General features: G+C 35.8%; 3 protein-coding genes across 5 annotated transcripts; all 3 read right to left on the bottom strand.

Moving 5' to 3' along the window:
- Positions 1-427: 427 nt before the first annotated feature.
- LOC128680397 (uncharacterized) lies at positions 428-16,577 on the bottom strand. The gene is made up of 11 exons (XM_053763514.2): positions 16,338-16,577; positions 13,355-13,605; positions 12,828-12,982; positions 10,181-10,380; positions 9,220-9,700; positions 8,748-8,906; positions 4,901-5,097; positions 3,435-3,598; positions 2,527-2,730; positions 1,282-1,449; positions 428-961 (listed from the first exon to the last, which is right to left on the bottom strand). The coding sequence occupies exons 2-11, from the start codon at positions 13,449-13,451 to the stop codon at positions 531-533; spliced, it is 2,256 nt and encodes a 751-aa protein (XP_053619489.1). The 5' UTR covers positions 13,452-13,605; positions 16,338-16,577; the 3' UTR covers positions 428-530.
- Positions 16,578-17,643: 1,066 nt separating this feature from the next.
- nmdyn-D7 lies at positions 17,644-22,353 on the bottom strand. 3 transcript variants are annotated; one of them, XM_053763676.2, is made up of 8 exons: positions 22,127-22,350; positions 21,792-21,832; positions 21,552-21,683; positions 21,064-21,225; positions 19,610-19,808; positions 19,042-19,287; positions 18,821-18,934; positions 17,644-18,018 (listed from the first exon to the last, which is right to left on the bottom strand). In XM_053763676.2, exons 3-8 carry the CDS (start codon positions 21,557-21,559, stop codon positions 17,878-17,880), a joined length of 870 nt encoding a protein of 289 aa, XP_053619651.1. In that variant the 5' UTR covers positions 21,560-21,683; positions 21,792-21,832; positions 22,127-22,350; the 3' UTR covers positions 17,644-17,877. The 3 variants fall into 3 exon arrangements, with proteins under 3 accessions (XP_053619651.1, XP_053619643.1, XP_053619635.1); XM_053763668.1 differs by having other exon boundaries at positions 18,821-18,947; positions 21,552-21,832; positions 22,127-22,353; XM_053763660.2 differs by having other exon boundaries at positions 21,552-21,832; positions 22,127-22,351.
- A 1,365-nt stretch (positions 22,354-23,718) lies between these two features.
- Positions 23,719-25,335, bottom strand: LOC128680528 (ARL14 effector protein). Its single transcript, XM_053763748.1, has 3 exons — positions 25,011-25,335; positions 24,701-24,844; positions 23,719-24,268 (listed from the first exon to the last, which is right to left on the bottom strand). The coding sequence occupies exons 1-3, from the start codon at positions 25,106-25,108 to the stop codon at positions 24,187-24,189; spliced, it is 324 nt and encodes a 107-aa protein (XP_053619723.1). The 5' UTR covers positions 25,109-25,335; the 3' UTR covers positions 23,719-24,186.
- Positions 25,336-25,413: the final 78 nt, after the last annotated feature.

Genomic DNA, 25,413 nt, shown 5'->3' with positions numbered 1-25,413 from the left:
TTGCCTCTCAGCTGTTAAGTCTTAGTCGTGTCGTACGACATCCAAGGGAGAGGATGGTTTTATTCAAGGACGGGACCACACGCCGCTTAGATGAATATCAAACTACTTTTATCCATCCATAAATATACATATATGTATATATATATATATATATATATATATATATATATATAGGTAATTCCTAACGTGTTAGTAGACTCTAGTCACTTATTTTTCTTTTGAAGTGTGTTATTGCTAACAATGGTGTCAGATTTTATCAAGTCGCCTAATCATTTAACTTTTACGACTACCTGTCGACATAAATGCCAAGTAGTCGCATACACACCAGTGAACTTAAACTGTCAACCAGTGAGCATATAACCACTGGTCCACCACCGTAGTATTCTAGTAGCGAAATTGAACCTTGGTGTAATAACAAACAAAAACATAACATTATAACTTAGAATAATTTATTTATATACATTTAGTTTACTTAAATTGATAAATTAAAATATTTTGTAACAATTATTTAATAATAAAGTTAAACATAATTACCCGTCAATTTTATTATCATCTTTTCTAGGATCGTTGGCGGGCTCAGAGTCATTATAAGCGGGATTATCAACTCCCGAATCACTACCGCCATCTGTGCTGTCCGTAGAACTTTTTATATTACTTTGGTGGGTTATTTGCGCAGCATGGATATTACTTGCTTTGTGCGCGTCCACTTTAGCGACATCTACCGTCATATTAGCTACATTGACATCTTTACCCGTTTCCCGGCACTCCACGTCTAATTCAGTTGGCTTCTTCTTACAGGTGTCGCTGTCGCCGCGGGTGACCCTCTTGCGCAGGTAGAATTTATTGAACAGGAAATAAATACATCCTGTGATGAATGTGGCTCCAGCGAAGATCTGGTAGGTCGGTCTGTCGCCGAAAAATTTCATTAGGTAACCCCCAATGAGACTTCCAGATCCTTTACCTGGAAGCAAATATTTTATCTCATCATGATCAAAATTAGTAATCCCATTAGAAATACGACTAGAGATTTTTTTGTATGCCCCTTAACGATGATATTTCTTTTACTGCCACACTGTGTTACTAGATTTTTTTTTATACTACTGAGGAAGAAAATAGGCATGCGGCCTGAGCTACAGCTGACAGGAAGTGGTCACCGCAGCAGGGTAGACACAGTTGAGAGGCCAGCACGCACCAAAGCCGTAGTAGAGTCCGCCCAGCAGCCCCTGCACGGAGGTGTCGGTGGAGGAGACAGAGAGAGGACAGAGAGAGACCAGCACGCACCGACGCCGTAGTAGAGCCCGCCCAGCAGCCCCTGCACGGAGGTGTCGGTGGAGGTGGAGGAGAGCTGCGCCGCGTACGTGACGGCGGCCGTGAACGACAGCGACGACGTCACCGACTCCAGCGCCTCGAACACCAGGCACAGCCACGGCGTGTAGATCAGCGAGTAGCCTGCAACACAGACGACCGACCCATTTACTTGCTTCCTAAGACAGGGTTCCTACACTCGAATTGTAGGCCTCCATACAATCGAAAGAGGCGCGGGGAGGGAGGCCGCTTCCAATAACGTGTTGGGAACTAAGGAAAATTATTAAAGACAGCTACGTATCACGTCTTTCATATTTTGTGACAACTTTAACTGCATTGACAACATGGTTTAGTCTTCCCTGGGAAAAAATATATGAATTTAAATAAACTATGAAGCTATGTTATCATCCATACTTCCATACTAATCCATTCTAATAATATAAATCTGTCTGTCAAACTTTCCCGGCTAAACCGCTGAACCAACTTTAATAATAATTGGAATAGATATATTTAATTCGAGATGAGAGGCAGATGAATTTAGAAACAAAAACTAATGTTTTTTTATCGCCCTAGAAATGATTGATTGACAAGAAAACGTAAGGGGAAGAAAAGAGACATTATAATTTGCAACAACAATGAAACCACCAAAACTATTTAGAATTGACATCAGAAATAAATGCAAGAAGAATACGAATAAGATACCAACATTAATATGTGACGGCAATACGCATTAATTTTACTAACGGTTACTATTGGAACTGACAGGAAGAAACTACCTATATAACTAAGTTTGTTATACTTGCGTATGGTTAATGAAATGCGGCCGTAACATTACGAGTAGAAGAATAATAATTTTTATACTCGTTCTCTCAATATCGCTTGTATTTATGGACATGACGCATAAAAATATTTCTTTTTAGATTTGAAGATTCGACCGGCTGACGACCGGTCGCCTGCCTAACGTCCACCTCTCAGAATGCTGTCGTTGCTTATTAAGGCTTTTGCTGCTTTCTAGCCGCTTTGTACGACACCAACGTGAGGATATGGCTTGGCCCTATCTTGAAACCTCTTTCAATATAAACCACAAGCCGCAGTGATCTTGAGATAACCAATAGAACTAAAGAGGTAAGAGGTAAGGCCCTTCTTTAGAAAGCGGGATGCAACTGGTAAAACGCTTACAGAACGCGGAGGCATTCAACCAAATCGACATATCATACTAACCCAACAATCTAATGGCGTAGAACACAAATCCAATGAACAGCACATTGGCATGTCCGAGCTTCCTGATGATGGGCCCCGAGAGCACCAGCAGCGGGAGCCCCGCGATGCCCCCCACCGTGATGGTGATGCCCATCAACCACCGCGACGCACCCATGTCCTGCAGCAGCCAAAACAGCCAACTCTCTATGAAGCCCCATGCGGTACCTATGTAAACATAGGATATTATTTTATAAAATATCAAATATTTAATAAACATTATATGTGATTTTCGAGCGGATGGCTCCTTCCTGTCATTCATGCTAATTATTTTCACACATTTAATTATAACTTTATAAGGATATATTGATTGAGAAAATCCGCATTAGATAACTAGGTAATGGATTTTTTTATGAAATGTAACATATAACACATAGCTAAGATCAAACATATGTTATAGTAGATATTCATTCAGTCAAAGCATTTATTCTAAAACTAGTATTTTTTTCACGACAAATTTTCAACGTTACAATCTACTAGCATTCTACCGTCTAGCTCCCGTAACAGTAGCGGGCGAAAAGTATCCTTCTGACATGATAAGGTTAATTAATTCGGAAAAAATTAAAGAATTAATTCGGCAATTATACTCAGCAGTGCTCTCTCCAAGCAGATTCTCTCTCCTTCTCTTTCTCATCTGAGCGACTTCCCAATTGCTAACTGCGCCGCTAGCCTTGGGACCGCCTTTCCTACTTTTTCTCCTCCACTTCGCACGGTTTTTGGCATCCGTAGTTGCCAGACCATTAGCACATATATTATCCTTGACGACATCAAATACTTTTCGGGTTTGCCTCTTCTGAAAAAGCCATGCCTCAAGCCTGCCTTTTCATTTCACTCACGACAACAGAAAGAGATTTTTATATAAAAATATGTACCCAAAACGAAGCAGGCGATCAACAGAGCGACCATCTCGATATTCTTGAAGACGGATATGACGTCAGTAAGCAAGTTCTGCGCGGGTTGCTTAAACTGCAGGTCAATGCTCAGCATCAGGAATCCTGAAGCCACCTTCAGCACTGCATACAGGTAGAACGCAGGCCTGAAACAGGTATACAACATCGCTTTAGAAGAAGTTATACTATCAATATAACTTCTTCTAATATTTAGAGCTAGAATATTTGAATGAAATATAACGCAGTTACCGTTGATACCCCTACGATATTTCTTTCCGGACGACTTCGTCATTCTTAAATTCATGTAACTATAATAGTACCTATTCAATTCGTAATAAATCTATATAGGTATTTACCTACATCGATTAACGTCGCATATGTGCCAACTGAATACATATTATGATATCATTCTGTATATCTTTACATATACATATAGATCTAGGTGTTACAAAAATAATGTTATGCAGTACCTAGATACCTACGCGATAAGATTTCTGTAGTATATCTGTGCTCAGTGTTTACATTCTAAAACCTGGGTAAAGGTCAGGCATGGTTTATAGATTAATTTGACATTGAATGTTACCGGCAAAAGGTCGTGAGAACCATCTATAAATAACATGTATTGATGTATTGTCCATTGTACATACATATTGAGCGACATTTATATCCTCTTCATGTGTACTCTAGTCACGGTGACATCAGTTGAATTGTACAGTATCATTTCTCTTTCAAATCGCAAAAACTTTAGCAGAGGGGGTTACAAGGCCAAACAATAAAAAACATAATACAAACTGTATGAAATTATCAGATAAGGTGATGAAAGTCCTGCTCCTCCTTTCTCTATGTTATTTCGAAATCATGCAAAACTCAGAGACTAGATTAATATAATTTACATAACCAGTCTACCAGTTAGGCAAATATATTAGTCCAATGAATTTTCACCCAGTCTAGAAATATGTTCTGATTTTGAACTTTAGGTACCTAGTGTCTATATATATATATATCTAATACTACCTACTTTCTAGCATTGCGTGGTTGGCTCAATTAGTCACAGTTTGAATAGCTATTTCTAGTGTATAGTAAGAAGATTTCAACACGGTAGATGTATTAATGGACAAGACAGATGTATTAGTGGATAAGACAGATGTATGAGCAAAGATATGTGATGTTGCATTATTGATTAACGTACAAATAAAATCATTCAATTATTTTATTTTAGTATGAAGGATAATGTTACATGTATTTATTTTTCATTACATAGCCTCAAATAGGGTCACCGGCATGGTACATCCAATCAATAAAAATGGTAATAGTGGCTCCCATCTGCCTAAGCTATGTCCCTTAGTCGCCACGTACGACTTCCACAAGAGGACATGCCACAGCATGTGGTTGCGCCTTAGAATAACCACTTCATAGTAGTCAATTGATAGTAGTGGCTCTCATCGTACCTGAAGTCAGTGTATCCCTTTCCCCTGCTGGCGTAGTCGATGAGCAGGCCGGACAGCGGCGAGGAGATCATACCCCCGATGCTGCCATACAGCCTCTGCAGCCCATAGTCCGCCTGCTGCTCGCGCACGATGGAGATCACGGCGCCTTCGAACATCGCGAACGCGGTGCCGCTGATGATGCCGATAAACACGCGGACCTGACCAATAACTCACAGTAATAAACAATTATATCATTTACAAAAGTAAATCCATCTGGTGGAATTCTAATTCACAAGTTTGATGGCAACGGAACCACGTACCTACACACAGTTTTAGTATGGATGAATGAAAATCCATCAATTTGTCCATTTCAAGCGATATTGGTCCCAAAATGGGAGAAACGATTACACGTCTACTTGTGATGGTGTCAGACATCCCCAGGAAATAATAAATGGCCTATTCATTTATTTGCGTCACTCCCCACCAACTAACCACAACTGCGGATTTTTTATGAAATTGGGTACATTGTTAGAATAAACCATAAAATAGAAGTTATGGCAATTTATCCGGAAGTTCTCAAGGCAGCGATCGGAGATCGGCTAGATTTCAATATATTTGCAACTTCAGATTTATAATGATTTCTTCAAATTACATATCTTATGTTAGGGCATGAAGTGAGGTGCTTGATCTCACTTATGCCACATGTGGGACAAGGCTGAGGCTGGGCCAGACGATTGATTGCGAAACAAACGATACATCTATACGTAAATACACAATCGTGACAGTCAGCTCGCATTACTCGGCTATAGTCATTTGATATTCCTTTTCTAGAAACTAGCTCTCTTGCTTCTGAGATTCGAAGTAAAAATTGTAGTCTTTTATGGCCGGTTTTAATCAATTACTTATCAAAATTGCTCACACAAATTCAAAATTGTTCTAAAATACACGACAGCATTAAGAATACGATAACAACTGTCTCTACGTTTTCTATGAATTGCTTTAAAATAAACATCATCAATCATCAATTAATGTAAGAACTTTGTTCTTGTCGGTGGAGCACTTTCCATCTTAATCTGTCGTCTGCCATCGATTTCACCTCCCCAGCCTTCTCTTTTATTTCATGTAGGAATGCCCTTCTTGGCTTTCCTATTCCTCTTCTTGTTACGATTTTTCCTTCAATCATATACAATAATAAGTTAAATGCGTCTGACAAAGCTAGAATTGTCTCATTTCTAGAATTATCTGGCAATCACTTCCTCCTATCATTTTTAATAATACTTCAATTCATTTTAGCGATAAGGTCAAAAACTTAAGTATTATAATTTTTGACAAAAATATGTAATGGGCTCATTATTTCCTACAGCTGGCTCTACTAGGAGACTTAAAAATTTCCTACCCAACGTGACTAAAATCACGCTAGCATAAACCTAACTTCATCTGGATCTCACTGAAGAGCAACTAAATAAACTTAAACGACTGCATTTGATTCTATTAGCACTCAAGTGGCTCCCTATTATATACCGTTGTAATTTACATATCCTTTCACTTCTGTAAACTGTTCTGTGATGTGTGTGTCTCTTTACTTTAATGAACGTTTTAATTATCTTAGTGAGGTCAATAAACGCAAGGTACGACAGCGTTAACTCCTTTCGTCTAGTTATTCCTGTTCACGTTTCCCAGTTCTACGCCCACTCCTTTACTGTCCAGGCTGCACGTTTATGGAATGCATTGCCGACTGATATTCGCATCGCCCCAAGATTGTCATCTTTTAGGAAGCAAATAAAGTCTCATTGTATGAATCTTCTTTAATCTGTTATTTATTATTTCTTTATCAACAACATTTACTCTTGTCTGAATATTTGTCTATTTGTTCTACATCTCTCTATTTTATTATTTAGTTATTATGTGTACTGTTCTCTCTCTTTCTCTCTCTCTACACCCTCTTAGTACACTCATTTCTCTTTCCACTCAAAGGTCGGCTGGATGAAATTGCATTTGCGATAAGTCCGCCTTTGCGCTCATTTATGTTTGGTGTAACTTATAACTTCTTTGTAAATGGTGCAATAAAGAGTTCATCTAAGTATCTATCTAAATAGACAACAAGATAAACCTACAATAAATAGGTACTTGTAAGTAACAATAATAATAACAATTCATAATATTATTTTCAGTAATATAGGTAAACCGCATCGCATTATTATAATGGTATTAGGTACCTACTTCCGTTGGATATTTCTGCAGATATAATGATGAAACCCTGATCAAACAGGAAATGATTTCGGAAGTGGTGAGAACGACATACTCATTAACTACTAACTTGCTATTGCTAACATCATTAAGAACTACTTGACCTATTTATTTTTACAACTTATTTTTTACGTATGAGAAGATATAATGTATACTAATTTCGTTTAATACATAACTTTTTCTTCTTCTACTGCTGAGGTATTAAAAATAAATTCACAGGGTTCTACACAGGCATAATAGTTAAAATTATTTATTGTGCGGTTTCTTGCGTTATCAAGAAGTCACGTTTCGACTTCGTAATATTTTTGTTTTACGCCCGCTCACGCTGTATTAGGTATACAGTCACTATGTGAGAATTTAAATGATTTCTTATGCATTATGTTTCCATTCCACATTTTAATAGTCTTCGTAATTTGTTTCTTTTGATTTATTAAACAAAATTTTAGCAAAGATTGACCTAAAAACATTATTTAAGTAATATACTATAGTTTATTATTCGGAAGCATAAGAAGATGTAAATACATCACAGCATCAGACCTGCCGCGGATTATAAGTCAATTTTACTATTAATTAAATAGCTACTCGAGTAGGTACCTATACCTAATAAATAAATTAATAAAAATTCTAATAAAACTAGGAAATTTGTTCAAAAACTAATTACGAATAAAAACAAGTTGAACGAGCCCATTGGCAATTGAATAAACATTAACAAATGTCAACACATAAAAATGTACACTTTCATCATTGCTAAGAAACGATTTCTATACGGGGAATGGGTCTGTTGATCAGCGTATGTTATAGTACCTATTCTTTTCGCGTATGACTCTAGAAATCTAGTAGAAAAACTGGGAGAGTCGGTGTGCGGAGTGGAGTGGGCTACGGGAGGGAATGGGAGCAGGAGGTGACGCAAAATAACGAGGACCCAGAAATATTTATAAAGATTGTGATCTTCAATCCATATGGCCAACGCACATAGCCCCGTTCCCTTTCATACAGAATTCAAAACTTAGGGTCACTTATCTGAATATGTATCTTGAGGTCTACGTCTTGAGGTACCAACGTGTAGGATCAATATGAACCGGCAATGTAATACAAAGTCACTTATTATTGTTGATATCGTCAGAGATCAGCAATGGGCGTTGGTGCTCCATATCAAATTTGCTATTACCCAGTTAGCGATGCTCAATCTTCCCATCAAGTGTTCCGGCGCTCAATACGCGTGCGTGTACGTTACGACCACGTGCTTCTAGAACCGGCTCGTGGTGGGTTTGTACGAGATTATACAACCATATACTACGAGTAACAATGTCAACGGTAAGTCTGCTTACGAAAGTAAAGGTGAATGAATGTTAGAGGCATGAATCTAACAAGTGAAATCATCCACCGAACTACTCCGAGTGATAGGCTCCACGTAAACACGTCTTGCTATTATCTAGGATTTACAGACTTGCGTTAGTTAGATAAAGCTGAAGTTTTACCAAATTAATAAGACTTTTCCTAGAGGAACCCAACGGTAGTACCCAACAACTAAGGCAATCTTTCCCCTCTCGAGTAATAGCTGTCAGCGAACTGCTTGCTAGCATCAAAGTAACAATAATATTAAGTCAATAAAAATACTTACAGCAAGGTAGATCCAAAAAGTAAACACGGGATCTATTTCGACGTGTTGTTCCATGTTCTCACACAGCACTTTACGAGGAATCGTCGTGATACATGCTGCAGAGCAATCACCCAGTTCTCTCGAGGTGGTCTGCACTATTATCCCTTTGGCGTCATGTACCTTTGCAACAAAGACAAAAGTCTATGAAAACAGTATTTTCAAAAATAGTTGCAGTTTAGCTACTCTGTCCAGACGACAGTGGTGAAAAGAACATTCTAGGTGCAGATTTTATTAAAACACTCAAATCACAAAAAGACTTCGAAAATATTATTCTCAATAGAGCGTGTCCACTATTTTTCTCTTCGCTATATACCGTCCTCCTTTTTCTCCTCCACTTCGCACTAACTTCGGCGTCATTCATATTTTTCCTTGTCGACGTCAAGTAGCATTTACCTCGTAGAAAGACTCGAAAATTTATCAACAATATCCTTACCTTCAAATAATTGTCTATACATGAAACTTGATAGTCTTTCTTCGTCGAGTTTCCATCAGACAGTGCGACCCAGAACTCTTTAACATCATTCTGTTCTTTTCGTGCTTCATACGACACCCAAACGTTATATTTTTCTTGGCTCTCAATTGCGGATGTAGTAACGACGTCTCCCTGTCCCAGAGAGCAAGTGTTGTTCTCATAATCGCATTGTAGTTGAAACAGTTTTGGCACTGGAAAGAAAAGTTGATCGTCGAGGATTCTCGAGACGGTCGTGTTGAGGTATGGTTGGTTGTTCATTTTCCGTGTGGCGTGGTACTTGGTGGGCGGAGTGGCGAGGGGCAGCGAGTTAGATACGGCATGCCGGTACAGCATTTGATGCCATTCGAGCTGCACTTCGTACGATTGACTATTGACTATGTCATCTCTGTCCGCGGCCGATAGTTCGTACGGTAATGTGCAAACAAACCCACATGTTGGTATCCTAAGAGGCAAACAAAATATCTTACAATAAAATATAGTTATTTACACAGAATAAAACTCCTCCACATACATTTTTGTGCCAAACTATAGTACTTACTATTTAAATATATGTAGGTACATTCGGGAGTAGATACCTAAACCTAACTAATTTACTACCACTTACCAAACTTACCGTTTTCCTTACCTAGATTGACTGGAAGAGATCACTTTGGCGATAAGTCCAACTTTGTGCATTTTATTTATTTTGTATTCTGATATGTCTTTTCCTGTTGTACTGTATGCTGTGCAGTGCTATGCCGTGCCGTGCTGTGGCAGTGATGAGCTGTGCTGGGCTATGCTGTGCTGTGCGGTGATGTGTGTTTGTGTAGCTTTGTAATGTACCACGAGGAGGTCAGATTTATCTGCCCCAACTGTACAATAGCGAATATATTATTAATAATTCTACACTCACAGTGCCTTCATTTTTTAACAAGATACTTACTCCATATCGACTTTGTACGAGTACAGATGTTTTGGTTGGCAGAACTGGTCGCGATGTGTGTGGAGCTGCAGGCCGTCGACACCACAGGAGGCGAGGAGCTCGACGGCCGGAGGGAAGGTGACCTTGATGCGGCCCACCGGCACCAGCAACAGCAGCAGTGCCGACAAACCTCCCAGTCCTGACGAGAACGCCAGCAGTAACTGCCATTGAAAAATAGCTATAAGTACCACGTCTCAATCACAAGGCAATGTGTCCTAGATTTAGGCCCGGTATGGGTTTATTTCAGTAGATACCATCATTAACAAAATTGAAAAATGATGTATGTAGCTGTAAAAGCTGATGTATGTAGGTTGTCATAAAAAGTCGTGTCAGGTGCCTTTCGGCGACTCGAATGAAATCTGACACCAATGTTAACAATAACACACTCGAAATGAAAAGAAAGAAGAAGAAAAATAAGATATGATGGTTTAGCAGTTCATGTATTGACTATAGGTATAATAGTTACTTACTACTTGTGTGTCTACTATCATTATATTGCGTATTTATAAAAGACGCCAGACAGTTGCCTCTAGACGACTTAAATAATATCTGACATCAATTTTAGCAAAAACACACTCGTTAAGATCTACATGATTGCGGAATTATCTACTTAAGACGTTCTTCGCAAAATTAAGCCTGAATATAAAATTGCAGGCAATGAACGACCAAACAGGATAAGACGTTTATGAAGCTTGATCGGAAAAACTGTATAAATTGATCTTCAAAGTGCCTTCATAATTGAGTCACGGTCATAACAAATGTCATCCAAGAATAGAGACATGCGCATGCGACGACATCTTGGAAATTATCTCCTTCCGCGATCAAAGCTCTGACGATGTTATTAGTTATTACCATAAACTAATTATTGCGTGTTCCATGATAATTATTACACAACAATAATAAAAAGACGTATTTATTCATTGAAATCATGATGAGACTCAATGCTCATTTCGTTGTCATTAACAATCAACGAAAATTCAGTATCTATCTAATCGACCAGCACATACGAACAGTCATAAAGTAGAAAAAGAGATTTAACTAATTAAAAATTCAGTAGTGCAATGGCTCAACGGCACACTTTCTCTGCATGGTGCGTGTGAACCGTGGTAAATAAGATCTTGCTTGACTAGAGACATCGTTGCTCTGCATTGTCGCCAAAGGAACTGACAGCTATTGTTTTTTGGAAGTTATTTTTTTACACAATTATCTTGCTACATTCCCAGATACTGGAGGTAAATTTTGATATTACCGTTCATTCGAATTTATTATCTTATCCAATACAAACTATTCCACTTTTAAAATTAAGTTAGAAAACAAAGTAACTAATAATACCTACATACATATAAAATATAGGTACCTACCTAGGTATGTGTTGTAACGGTCGGTTAAGTATATTTGATAATTTTTTATGCCGTTACAATTTCAATAAAATATACCTACAACCATATATGTGAGCTAAAAGATTTCATGTATGTAGTAAATGTGGTGTGACTTCTTTCAAGAGGTATTGCCGAGTATAAAAAAAATTAACCAGGCAAGTAGTTACTCAGGTATAATTTAAATGTCAAACTCAGAATAAATGAACTTGTCATCTAGGCAATTTGTGCATCACGGTGTGTACCGAAATTATGACATTATGCCAAAAATAGTGATAGGTAATTTCGTCTCAATTATGTAGTGGTTGATATTATGGCAGGTTGATAATATGGCATGCCATGTTCTGTTCATAAAGGAGCATCGAGCTTCCGGTGGCAGTTGACGCACGCGCAGTAGGTAATATACATATATCTATCTATGCCCTACAGACGCAATCACAATGACTAGAGTACAATGCAAGGTAAAGGTTATTGTAACAAAAATTGACCGTTGCTATGGGTAGACTGACTTTAATGCGCTTAGCTGCTGTGGAGCCTAAGCTCTTGATTGTGCGCTATGGCATACCTATGTGGATCAACGTATCCATATATTTCTGTTAATCCGTCGGTATAATTAACTACGTACCTGAGTAGTGCATTGCATAGTTATCGCGAACATTTTTTCAAGCTATGTCCCACGGTCCCATCCCACCCGCAATTAGTTCATCCACTCAAATATGACGGAGACTATTGTTCTTCTGGCGAAGTAGTTACGTATATTCTAATGTACGTTACGATTTATAAGCGTTATTATGCGAGCGAATAATGGTCAGTCTTATTTGAACTTTTTTACTCCAAACAACATCAGTATTTTTATATACAAATATTAAATAATAATGTACCTATACGCCACTCACAAAAATTGTAGTGGCCGTAAAATAAGGGGCAAAGGTATTATAAAGACATTCATTCATAGAAGATACCTTTTTAAAATAGATACCTACGCTATTTGAAACTGTGATGAATGTCTTTATTTGCATTTGGTGCAAAATCTACTCCTGATGGTTAAAAGTAATTACGTAGAATGGAATATACCTATGGAACACATACAATGTCGTACTTGGCAACATCAATGAAATAATTTGCCACTACCTTCTCCACAGATTTCGAGTTAATATATAAATCTGTGGCTTTCTCCATTTCACACACAAGTGATAAATCATCACATTTAGATCCTCATCAAATATGCTTACCCTGAAATTGCCAATTTTGTCAGCCAGCATGCCGGCAAGCGGGGGCATGACGATGGAGACCACGGGCGTGACGGCCGACATGATGGCGGCCTCCTCCACGTTGATGCCCAGCTCGCGCATATGAATTGTCAGGTACGGATATAACACGAACAACGCTACAATAAACACTGACTTCAGTACATACACGTAAGTAGTACCTACATATTCCACTAATTATGAAAGTAAATATATGAGCTCTTCACTAGGCTTAAAACTGAATTCATACAACTTCACGACATAGAAAAGTTAATTTCCATCATTAAAGAAAATTATAGTACTTAAAAATTATTAATGTAAGGGAAAATATTGGCCTAATAGTGCCACTGAGTGACCACTACCAGATGAATGCAAAAATACAAATTATGCATTATTGTAACATTGGCTTACGCCCTAAGTAGAATCGATTGGTATTGAGATCTATGCATCTATCTCTTTAAAAAAAAATAACAACAGTAAAGACAATGATATAAGATATGACAAATACTTACTAGAGGCATGTACAAAAAACAATATCTTCAGTGGTATCAGCTTCTTTTGCTTCAAGTCGTCGGTGATCCGCCGGCAGAAAGAATATAAGAACCGCATGTTGGGACTTATAGATTTAATTGTACTGATACTGAAAACTGGCCGGCCGTGTTTCCACACAAGGGAAAAGTCCTACGTGGGAAAATTCTTCATCAACCTGCCTCCCTCATGAACCGTATGCCGGGGACGTACTTGATTCATGGAAGATAGATTTCTGAAACAAATATACTTACTTATAATGTTTTTTAAAATTTCTAAATTTTAGCCGCATATCCGGCTGCAAAAGTATCTTCTGTATTTTTCATACAAATGCAATACTTATTTCAGGAATGGTATTTCCAAAATTCTCACATACGTTTTCTATAGAACATATAGCTGTAAAAGTACCTACGTTTAGTAGTTTCGGCTATGCGTTGACTATCAAGCGTCTTATTATAAAAGTTTGATTTACAACTGTTCTTTCATTGTCCTATTTTATTTACGTGTTAGTTTAATTTTATATATTCAAATTCAAAATTCTTTATTAAATGTAGGATGATATACATCTTCATCTACATACTGATCTACATATTGACGTCAAAAAATTACTTAAACTAAGTTTACTGCCGACTTCCAAAGCGCAATTGAAGAAGATTCACTACTCCATGGCTACACTAGTACACTACACCTACATTGGCTGTTTACATAGTCACCGCCCCGTTGCTGGGCAAAGACTTCCTCTCGAATGCAGCATGCATTGTTGCCATGCCAGCGAGGCTGAAACCGTCGATGAGATATCGCAATCCCTTTCTCTCTTATTGGCTCACAATATTTTTAAATCTCAGTTCTAACACTGATGACGCTCTCGCATATATACATAAACCAAAGAAGCAGTGTTAAATTTCACTTTCCAAATGACTAACTTTCATAAATAGGAGTGTCTAACTACCTTACTTAGTTCCTGCGGCTCTTCAACCCTTTATTCTTGGGTCTTGGCCTCCTCTACGAACTCCTTCCATTTTGCAGTTTGTGACCTGAGAAGTCTAACTACCAAGTACATACTTATCCGTACAGTACATACATATTATAAAACAAAGTCCTTTATTATAAAACAAAGTCCTCTGCTGCGTCCGTCTGTCTGTTCGCGATAAATTCTAAAACGACTGCATGGATTCAAACGTTTTTCACCAGTGGATAGTATGATTCCTAAGACAGATTTAGGTGTGTTATTTATTATTTTTACCCATACGCAATACGGAGAAAACCAACTAGGGATTGCGCCGACATTTTTCAGACAAAATTTTGCGTAAAAGCGAGGTCTAATATGTCATAAATCGAATACACGACATATTTAGGTTTACGTTCAGTCAACTTCAAACAATAGAAGTTCACAATGGCTTATGTTCATAACAAAATTTAAGCAACGGACAGTACGCGGACACATCAACGACGCCTTTTGCACACAAACCACAGCCGTTTACTCATTATCCAAGAGTAACGAAGAATTTGAGCTCTAGGTCAATCCACCACGATTATGAAAATTAACACTTGTGTCATTATTACTAGCTGAAGCTATTATATACCTATATATATACGTATACCTATAAATTGCACTAGATGTTCCCCAGGGCTTCGCTCCCGTGGGAATTTTGAGATAAAATATAGCCTATATAATTCTTATATAATGTACCTACCTTTAAAATGGTGAAAGAATTGTTGAAATCGGTTGTTGTGTAGTTTCATAGATTACCCACCTCAAACATACAAACTCACAAACGCTTACCTCTTTATAATAATAGTTGAAGTAGATAAAGAACGACAGTTCTTTATATATCTCTTTTTTAAACTTGTATCGATGAAATTAATAACAGGGTAGAACGGGAGAAAAAAATAAAACCTCGTTCAGAATACGTACACACACCTATTTATCAATGAACCCGTGTATTACACACATACATAAATGCATGCGACGGCGACACGTTTACTTTGTTTCTTGATGCAGATTTCAAGATCGCCTAACGTTTGGAGTTTCTAAACAACCTCTGACGTAACATGTTTCCCATAACGACCGCCATATGATCGGACCATGGATTTAGATTACCGCTGCCTCAAACATACAAACTCACAAACGGTTACCTCTTTATAATAATAGTACTTATAGATAAAATAATAACGGTTAGGTATGTTATGTGGACGAGTTACGCAACTTGCAAAGTGTAAAATTATTTCCTATGCAGACGACAGTGAATTGAAGATTGAGTGTTAACGGGAAACAAACTTTTTAAAATCAATTTCGCTTATATGTATAGAGCAGATTGTGCTTCTGCTCTATACATATAAGCTAAACAAAACGCTCCTATTTTAAAATCAGTTAAAAATAAAAACTACCTCTATCTACATCTGGACCTCGGAGATATAAATACTAAAGAATCAAAATTAATTGCTAGCATAAGCGATCATCCACAGTTCAGGTTGCCTAATGAAATTATGTGAAATTACATAGCTCTTGTGTGTCAGCCTGTTACCTGTTCACATATAAATTACGGCGCTGTCTAATATACGGCGGTAAGTTCTATGAATTTTAGTATGCATGTAGGGATGGAGATAAATCAAGTAGTTAGGCATCTTAATAAGAATATTATTTTATCTTCATAATTAAAGAAACTATTGCTAGTTTGCTATTGTTTAGAGAAGATGGGAATGACCTTATAATATTAAGGTTCCTTTAATACGGTTCAGATACCTTCTAATCCCTTCGTGTGGAGGTCAGTATATTTTAAGGGGACTAATATTTTTATTTATACCTAAGTTGTTATTAACTCAAACAGAACATTTTCTTTATTTGTCAGACAAGAATTTGTCCTATATTAGTGGATACATATATTCTCACAATTCTAAAGTCGATTTTAAAAAATATATATATTGCAGTGCAGCTAAGCATAGAACTTGTTAATTAAAATTTCTTACCGCAAACATTAATTTGAAATGTCTTATTATTAATTTTTCTGTAATTGAAAAAAATCTTGATTTTTCTCCAAAATTAAACACTTTTCAAAACTTTAATCATTTGTCTGTATTACATTTTTGTGAGGTTTAAATAAACACACTTAGACCACAAACAAAACAAATTGCAAAAAAGCGAATGCGTGTAGTGCGTGCGCTTTATACGCATGCGCGACTGCGAGTATGAAAGTTCAGCGCGACACTGACTCAGAAGTCAACAGTGGCTAGCTCAAGGAAAGCCAAGTCCAACCCTGCCCACAGACTCACTGTCGTCCATGTATGCGCGCACGACTCGATGCAAAACACTATTCACTCTGCGATACAACCGCTCTATAGTATAGTTTTATTTGCAGTGAAAGGTACGAATGCTTCCATACCATGCTACGCACTGAGGGCTTAAATTCAACTAAGAACGTAGATTCTGTAACACAGCCACTACCTTACATTTTTATGTTGCTCGCATGATAATTTCAAACTGGTAGGTAATGATAATCCCAAAGTACTTACGTATATAATATTACTGTTTCGATGCGTGTAGGTATAACTTGAGGTTAATATATATAAGGCTATGGAGTATATGTTACAAAAACATACATACCTATAGAGATACAAGAATATATTTTATGAACAACGAAAATACATAAAAGTCACCAAGTTTGGTTTGGATGGCATTGTTTGTGCGAAACAATAAAACAATTAAGTATTTACAGCTTATTTTCAAGTCTGCCTAATCTATACTACTTAAGTAGCAGCACAGCATATAAAGAGTACTGTGGTCACCTAGGCAAAATAAAGTTACTTGTGATAAAAGGTAGAATAATGACTAAATCCCATTTTTAGGTCAACAATGTTTTTTAGCCTTTGGTTCTCACAAATTTATACGAATCTACACGCTGCTAAGAGAAGATCAACTACATCAACATACTACATTACTATCTTTCATTCAATTTCTCCTATCCCGATGTTTGTTTGTCTGTAATAAAATCTTGAAAGTTAAATTTCACGTACTCCCACTTAATACCTCACAGAGACAAATTTCCCTCGCCGTCGTCGCTTCAGTTTTTGAGACAATACATTATTTTGACAAACATGACCCGATTGTGCACACAGGATCTGCTCCACAGATGGAACTACTCTGTGGAAGTCCTCAGCGGTTTACGGTTCACGACGGCATGATTTTATAACGTGTGTCGACAATAAAAGCACATGTGGCAAAAATTACATTTTTTAAAAATAGGTACTTAGTTTTTTTAAAATAAATATACCAATGTAGATTTTTCAATTTATTACCAACTTTTAGGCAAACATGGTGGCTGTTAACGCATAGGTACTGCCTAGTTTTATTTCAATTTCGAAAACTAGGTATCGTATCAATGAAATTAATTTTGCAGAAAAAAAAACTTTATTTCATCACACAAGTTTTACAAATCAAAATTTTATATTTACCTAGTGCTTAAATAGATAACATAATAAAATATCAGATTGAGATTGAGTAATATAAATATTATAAATCTAATATTTTAAAGAAATACTCGACCTCTAGTAGGCCGTCCTCTGGTAAATCACTGCAATGAACAGCATTCTGAACTTTTGTATTCCCCAACAGCGCGCGCATTGTATTTGGACGCAACAGCCTTGCAATTTCCTGAAAAAAAACGATAGTATATTAATAATTAATATTAATAAAATTATAAAAAGTGGTGAGTGATACACAGAATTTATAAATTTTTATTATATACTTGCGACCCGACCCGACTTCAAACGGGAGCACTGATGAAAGTTATTTGGAAGGCATCCTGGTTTTTCGAGCTTTTTTATATTGTAACCACCAGGGTTTCTCGAGAACTTCGAAAATTGATAAAAATTCGAAAAAATATTACTATAATTTTTTTTCTATTCAAATAGGTACTTTCCTTACTATGCATTTTGATTATACAATGACTATCAATCAATTGATTACACATTTTTGTTGCACTGATGATTGATTGTACCTATATGAATTTTTCGACCCAACCTGTGAACCTGTATTATTTATATTTTAAACTATCAAACTTTACCATAACATTCCATATGAAGATAATCAGGCATTATTTTATATAATAAATAGATATTTAAAAATATTTTTAAATAATCGATTTTTCCTCTTGATATGCCAACCAGAACCATTAAATTAGTTTTATATATATTGAGATTATTGTTTATAGAGCCATTTGTGATTTTATAGACAGATAGAGCTATAATTTTGTACATAAATCCTATTTAAATCATTAATCTGATTTCTAGTGGCGCTGAGCGATTTTCCCTTCTCGACTAATCGAATTTCTAGATAATTCACAAGCTGAAATGATGTTGATGGAGTGAAAAAAAACATCTGTGTTCTTGTAGAAAAGCGAAAATCGCATCGAAACCCGTAAAGTTATTTAGAATCAGAGAGAGATTGGACTTACTGGATCGCAAGGCCCGACAATTTTTCTGAATTCGACGGCTGAATTTAGTGATTTGTCTCTGGATACGATCTCCATAGCAACGCACGGGCCGCTTGATAATTCTTCCACCATTCCCTGGAAAAAGTAACTGTTTTTTTACAATTCACCATTAATCAATAAATATTTTTTTGGCAACGCTTTAATTAGACATGCTCAGGATATGCTTTTGTAAATTAACACACCTTGTATTCTGGGACAATTCCTTTGTAAACTTCATAGAATTCAGCTGCATTGATATTTTCAACTATGTACATGTTCAAAGCTGTGATGTTAAATCCCCCCTCGTCGATCCTTTCTATTGCTGCTCCTAGTTTCCCTTCACGGATCGCATGAGGCTTTATTACACATAATGTACAATTTGACAATGTAGCTGTCAATCGAAGACGCACAGAGCGGAGTGGGGGTGGAGGGAAAAAATATTCCAAATCCTGAAACAGAACGGCAATATTGTTCTATTTACATATAGTCATTTGTGAGATCGCAAACCAACACACAAGCACCACTATAATTTTCATCAATTTCTGATAAATTTGCGAAACCTTAAAAAGAGATATATACAAATGATTTTGGCGATTTTAGTCTAAAAAAATGACTACGGTAGTTTTTATGCATTATAGATAGGTATATTTTTTTTGATAAATCCTATAAAATTTTGATATTTACTAATATACCTATTCTTTGATAACTCATTGATTTGTGTAATTATTAAATCAATAATAATCTAAAAGACATTCAAAAAGTAATAAATACCTCAAATGAAGATTCTGATGTTGGAGAACAATAGACACAGTTCCTTACGGGGTCAAGTCCATACAATGCCCTAATAGTCCCTGGTTCTGCTTTCAATGGGTCATTGTCCCCAACCACTCGGTTACAATGTGCTACTGCATCCTTTCCTACCAATTCTAAACCACAAACCATCTTACCTCCCAGAAATTCGGATAAGAAACTGTACAGAGAAAAATATATTATTTGTAAATTAATGCTCCCTGCATTAATTTCGTGAGACGATCAGGGGGGCTCATGTCACCGCCCCTTCAGAAAGCCGCGACATATATCTCTTATCATTGCTACTCAAGTCACAATGGAAAAAAAATAGTTGCTTGCAATAAGTAACACTGCTTGAATTGAGAATTTTTTTTGTTGAGTAGCGATGGCTAGTGAGAACAAGCAATGTATCCAGCTTCTACTCCGCAACACACAATGGCTTCTGCCTACTGCAGCTGACTATGTTGTGGAGACTTTCTTGCATGGTTAGAGTTCTATGTTATAATAATGCATTGGTAATGATAAATGCTCACTCTGTAGTCAACTTTGACATAAAACTTTGAAAAATATTCATAATATAAATAATATTAATATAATAAAATATAAATTAATATTCGACGATCTCAGTGTCGCAGTGGTAAAGTTCTTGCCACTGAACTAAGAGGTCCTGGGTTCGATCCCCGGTCGGGTCATGAGGGAAAATTATCTTTTTCTGATTGGCCCGGGTCTTGGATGTTTATCTATATATGTATTTGTTATAAAATATAGTATCGTTGAGTTAGTATCCCATAACACAAGTCTCGAACTTACTTTGGAGCTATCTCAATCTGTGTAATTTGTCCCAATATATTTATTTATATTTATATTCATTCTAACAAATGTATTGTATGAGTTATGGACCAAGTGATTAATTTTAACACTATTTTGACACTGGGGCACTTTGAATATGAATAATCCATTTCAAGGAAAACATAATTTATCACATTATACAGCCATTATGAATATTGTCAGATGGAATGAGACTCTAGGGGTAGGTGGGACAAGACTAAGTAGTCTTGTACACAATTGTACAAATTGCTGTAAAACTGACTCCATATAAACCTATATAGGTATACATGGAGTCAGTTTTGCAGCAATTTGTATCTGTCACTGACTTATGTATTTAAAACAGTGATAAAACATGTATGGTTATGTCCCAAAGTCTGCCCAATGAGTTACGAGCATAATAATAAGAATGCCCAGTCAATTTGATTATATTAGCACACTGTCCTCCTGGGCAGTATTCAAGTTGGCAGCTTTTTTGATAGCATCCAATTAATCACTTGGTCCATAACATGTGTATTATAGCTAGTTTGACATTGTGTTTGGTTGGGTTTTGTGGTGTTCCCAATAAATTCAAAACAAATTATATATTAGCATGTAAAAATTATACATACGGGAAAGTAGGATCTGTTAGCATAGACCTAAAAATATAATTGATATCATCATGAGTCATCTCTGCCATCTTCATCTTAGTAACTCGAAGATTATGGTCATGGAGAAATGTTAAAATTTTACCCATAATGTTCAAAGGTACTGGCTTAATTATACAGAAAGCTCTGAAAAGATACCATGTGATAAATTACTTAATTATCAGCTATATAAATATCCCCTCTACAGGGGCACTAGCTTTATAATATGAGGATAAGCCTGGTATGAACTGCTAGGCAATTAGGCCTATTTACATAAGCATTGCTTATTTTCATTAGTAAATAACTAGGTACTGTAAATTCAGAAACAATAGTTTATTATGCTGTCGAAAACTAATACATTTTAGGTCATCCATACTATGATCGACCATTGCAGGCAAAGTACCCAAATTACTATGCTACTAACTAAAGCTACAAGCAGATTAAACATTATTACACCAAAACTTATTACTTACACTTGCATATCCTTTTGAAGCCTTCTTTTTGTATCCTCACAAGCAAAGTCAATAATTTTAATTAAACGTCCTAGAATATACAATGTAGCACCAATATAAAAATTTTCTAATTTTATTCCATCCACTTTTACTCTACGAACAAAGATTTTTCTAATTTTCAAATCATACATTTCTAGGGTATCATCAGTGGGAAAGTAGAAAATATTAAAACGTCGAATTAAACTTGCTTGATTGTCATACCATTCTCCTATAAACGAATATCTGTCACTATATGCACCTTCCTGAAAACAATAAGGCCTAATTTTAAAAATATAGGTAGTTAATCCTGTATTATGTAATATTATAAAATAAAATCCTCTACGCGTCTTTTTGTCTGTTCGCGATAAACTCAAAAACTAGACTGCACGGATTTTCATGAGATTTTCACCAATAGATAGAGTGATTCCTGGAAGTGGGAAGGTTTAGAGGAATAATTTATTATTTTTTTACCCGAGTGAAGCCGGGACTGGCCACTAGTAAATTATAAATAAGGTACAAAACTTTAATTACATTAACACCATTAACAAGGTACTAACCATTATGAGACTACAACATATGTTATTCCAAAATTCTTGATGTGATAAGTACTACTTTACTATTATTAAGTTTTTTAAAATATAAAATACAATACAAAGATAGGTAAGGTCTTAAAAATTCTGTAAATAAGTTGATAAACAAATTTCGTTACTCGTTACCGTTCGATATTTTGAACATTTGGAATTGTCGGACGTCGTATCGTATTGTAAATAAAAACAAACAAAAATGTAAATATGTCAAATCTGTCATACGCCAGTTCAGTTCAGTTCCGCGGTTTTTTAGTGCGGTCGCACACTTTCGAATTGCGAATTCGGAATTCCAAATTTTTTGTTTCCGAGCTCGTCGCAGATGGCGCTACTGGTATGACTAGGGTAAACAAACATTGCCAATGAAGGCAGAAAGCGCCTATTTTCAATTCATTTAAATATTGTTGAAGCTTTACGACTAAAATACCTTCTTCACAATCGTGGTGCGAGTTTAAAAGAAAAAAAGAAGGATTTAGTGTATAATTAAATAGGCTTCAGAACACAAAGTGTTAAATACAAGAGGAATTTGCTGAATGATTCAATTCCATAGTAAAGCACAATACCTTTATTATAATTCCTTAATTATTGAACATTATTGATATTAGATTGCACTATTTGTGAGATTAGGATAAGTATATTATTTTCAACCACCACAACACAAAAAGTATTCAAATCAAAAATCGTCTATAGGGTTAATACTTTCTCAAACTTAGCATAGTATTGGCGACCACAATTGCATTATTATATTTTCTTACTAATTTAATTGATCTATGTGATGTAGATTAAGAAATAAAAAATTTGCGACCAAGCTTACACCCAACAACCCATAAAAACTAAATCCAGCGACAAAGTAGCTAAAGTGACAATACTACTGGTCGGTTTGAATTCCGGATACAAAAAACCGAACGTCATAGAGCAGTGCGCTAGTAGGTATCTCGAAAATTCCGAATCTGAAAGCAAAAGGTCCTCTGTAATCCCGATCCGGAAACCGAACTTATGCGGCCGCGCTTATAGTCGGAATCCCACAGGTATATATAAGAATGTTATTAAAGTAGGTAGGTAATATTTGGTGTTCACCACCACTTTAAAGATAGATATTTTTTACTCCCACTTATTTTTTACTTATCACTTTAAGAGTAGATGTATTAGTAAACAAGACAGATATTGCACGATCGATAATAATCATAATCTTTGACACCGCAAAACCCGGAGTCAGCGTAAAACAAGAAACCATAAAATTTTAAAGATTCATGCCTGCCTGATGTCAACGGTCTATAACTTGGCTATAATGTCCCTTAACCACCTCATACGACATTAGCAGTAGGATATGAAGATTTCCTATTCTATCTTCTACTTTATTTAAATACAAAATTTAAAGTAGGTATATTTGATTTTAAACTCCGCGTTTTTCATAAAAAAAACCTTAAAATATGTTTTGTCACATCACACTTGCCGTTGACAGAAACAAAACATACTTAACTTTTTTATGAATAACAGGGTAAGTTTTCATTACTAAACTCTCATTATGGAGTTATTCACTTACTTTACCAAATGAAATAGGTTCATCATTTTTGCATATAATTTATTGTACAACTCTAGCTCAGTTATTTTTAACTCTAGTCAATTTTTTACCTGGTAAAAAAGGTGTACTGTCAACTTCATCCAAATGCCACAGATATATTGCTCGTTTTCTGAGAATATTTTCAAGTTTAGATGGGTTTCCAAAAACAGTAAAATCAAATAGGTACATTACAAATAGTACACACCCTAATTAATTAGCTACCCTACCCTAATCAGTTTTCTTAATCTAAGTATTTACTTAGATTAAGAAAAACTCCTCTAAATTCTATGGCTGAATAGGGCACCTAGTTGGGGTAGCCACTGTTTCAATACTTCCAATAAGAAATTCACAAGCCAAATACCTATTTCTCCAAAATTATTTCAAAATATGTAATTATGCTAAACAATATAATATTTACTGTAAATTATATAACATTAAAACATTGTTGTTTCATCTCCTGTATTTATAATTGTCACTTCTGTCTGTATTCATTTTTTATCACAAAATCATTGCCTTCTATTTCAATTTTATCATACATCCATTTTCTATTAACCCTGAAATATTAAAAATGTTATTAATTACAAAAGATATGTTCCTAACAACACACCAATAAAGTAACTACAAATACAAACTACTAAATAAAATAGTAACTAAAAAAAAAATGCATTACATTGTAAAACCTTCATAAACATGAAAAACCCATCTTCAATGGTGGATTAACACAATCTTTTTGAAAGATCATTATATCATTCTTTCATGCACTGCAATCGAAATATACCTTTGCAAAAAAGTAGTATAAAAAACATCAAATTTCTCAATTGGACAGGTTATGTGATGAAACCTAATCAAATTTTAAACTATCTCCCATCCTAGGTCTACGCACTCTACTGGGAAATCTACCACTGCAAGTCATACTCTTACTATAGTTGACCAATTTCGATTTATATTAATGTTTATATAAGCAAAGGGTTTATGTAGGTAGGTACCTGCACTCATGGCCACATTTTAAAGAGCTGCACTTAGGGCAAGGGAAATGACAGCCCGGGCATGTTTCATCTAAACAATCACAAACATCCTTGCCAGTGGCTGCTATTTGCCCTCTCTCATTGTAAATATTTTTGCTTTTACGACTAAAATAAAAAAAGTCCTGTTTATTTAAAAATGTTTTGCTAAATGCCTTTTGTCTAAGTATTTATATTTGTATCTATAATATACACACAATAGAATCAACTCCTTTTTTATGTATATTTAAGTGTAAGATCATGATTCCAACATATTTTATATTTTAACACTTACTTAATGAAATAACTTTTACGATTTAATTTTCGTCTTTCACGAACTGATGTTTCTGGATCGAAATTACCCAAAAAATCATTTGTCGAATTTTTCGCCATTATGTTACAAGGGTAATAAATAATAAAGTATAAATGACGTATTTACTTCCCTTTGTATTGTAGATCACAATAATTGTTATTTACATTGAATTATAAAAACAAATATAGCAATAACGAAACTATGTGCGATAGGTAGGTGTATTCGTACAACAACAGATAGGTAGCTACCTCTATCTACCTAACCTTACGCTGCGAAAAATCAAAAATTAGTTTGTTTACTTCATTGATGTGTTACTGTGTTACCAGTTCAGTATTTCATTTACTTACTCTTTGGTAGCCCTTTACCTTGGTTGGTTTGTCTATGG

This window comes from Plodia interpunctella, chromosome 2 (assembly GCF_027563975.2).
Source record: "Plodia interpunctella isolate USDA-ARS_2022_Savannah chromosome 2, ilPloInte3.2, whole genome shotgun sequence".
Classification (NCBI taxonomy): Eukaryota; Metazoa; Arthropoda; class Insecta; order Lepidoptera; family Pyralidae; genus Plodia; species Plodia interpunctella.
This window is presented reverse-complemented; position numbering and strand designations above follow the sequence as displayed.

Excerpts from the sequence above, each read along its gene's own strand:
- LOC128680397 (XM_053763514.2), bottom strand. The coding sequence starts at position 13,451 with ATGCGGTTCTTATATTCTTTCTGCCGGCGGATCACCGACGACTTGAAG. Across the intron at positions 5,098-8,747 it reads CTTTTTGGATCTACCTTGCT|GTCCGCGTGTTTATCGGCAT; the intron begins GTAAGTATTTTT and ends GTTATTGGTCAG. Across the intron at positions 3,599-4,900 it reads AAGGGATACACTGACTTCAG|GCCTGCGTTCTACCTGTATG; the intron begins GTACGATGAGAG and ends TACCTGTTTCAG.
- LOC128680528 (XM_053763748.1), bottom strand. The coding sequence starts at position 25,108 with ATGGCGAAAAATTCGACAAATGATTTTTTGGGTAATTTCGATCCAGAA. Across the intron at positions 24,845-25,010 it reads CGTAAAAGTTATTTCATTAA|TCGTAAAAGCAAAAATATTT; the intron begins GTAAGTGTTAAA and ends TTTTTATTTTAG. Across the intron at positions 24,269-24,700 it reads AAATGTGGCCATGAGTGCAG|GGTTAATAGAAAATGGATGT; the intron begins GTACCTACCTAC and ends TTAATATTTCAG.
- nmdyn-D7 (XM_053763660.2), bottom strand. Across the intron at positions 21,226-21,551 it reads CTTCAAAAGGATATGCAAGT|AGCTTTCTGTATAATTAAGC; the intron begins GTAAGTAATAAG and ends GTATCTTTTCAG. Across the intron at positions 19,288-19,609 it reads CATCAGAATCTTCATTTGAG|GATTTGGAATATTTTTTCCC; the intron begins GTATTTATTACT and ends GTTCTGTTTCAG.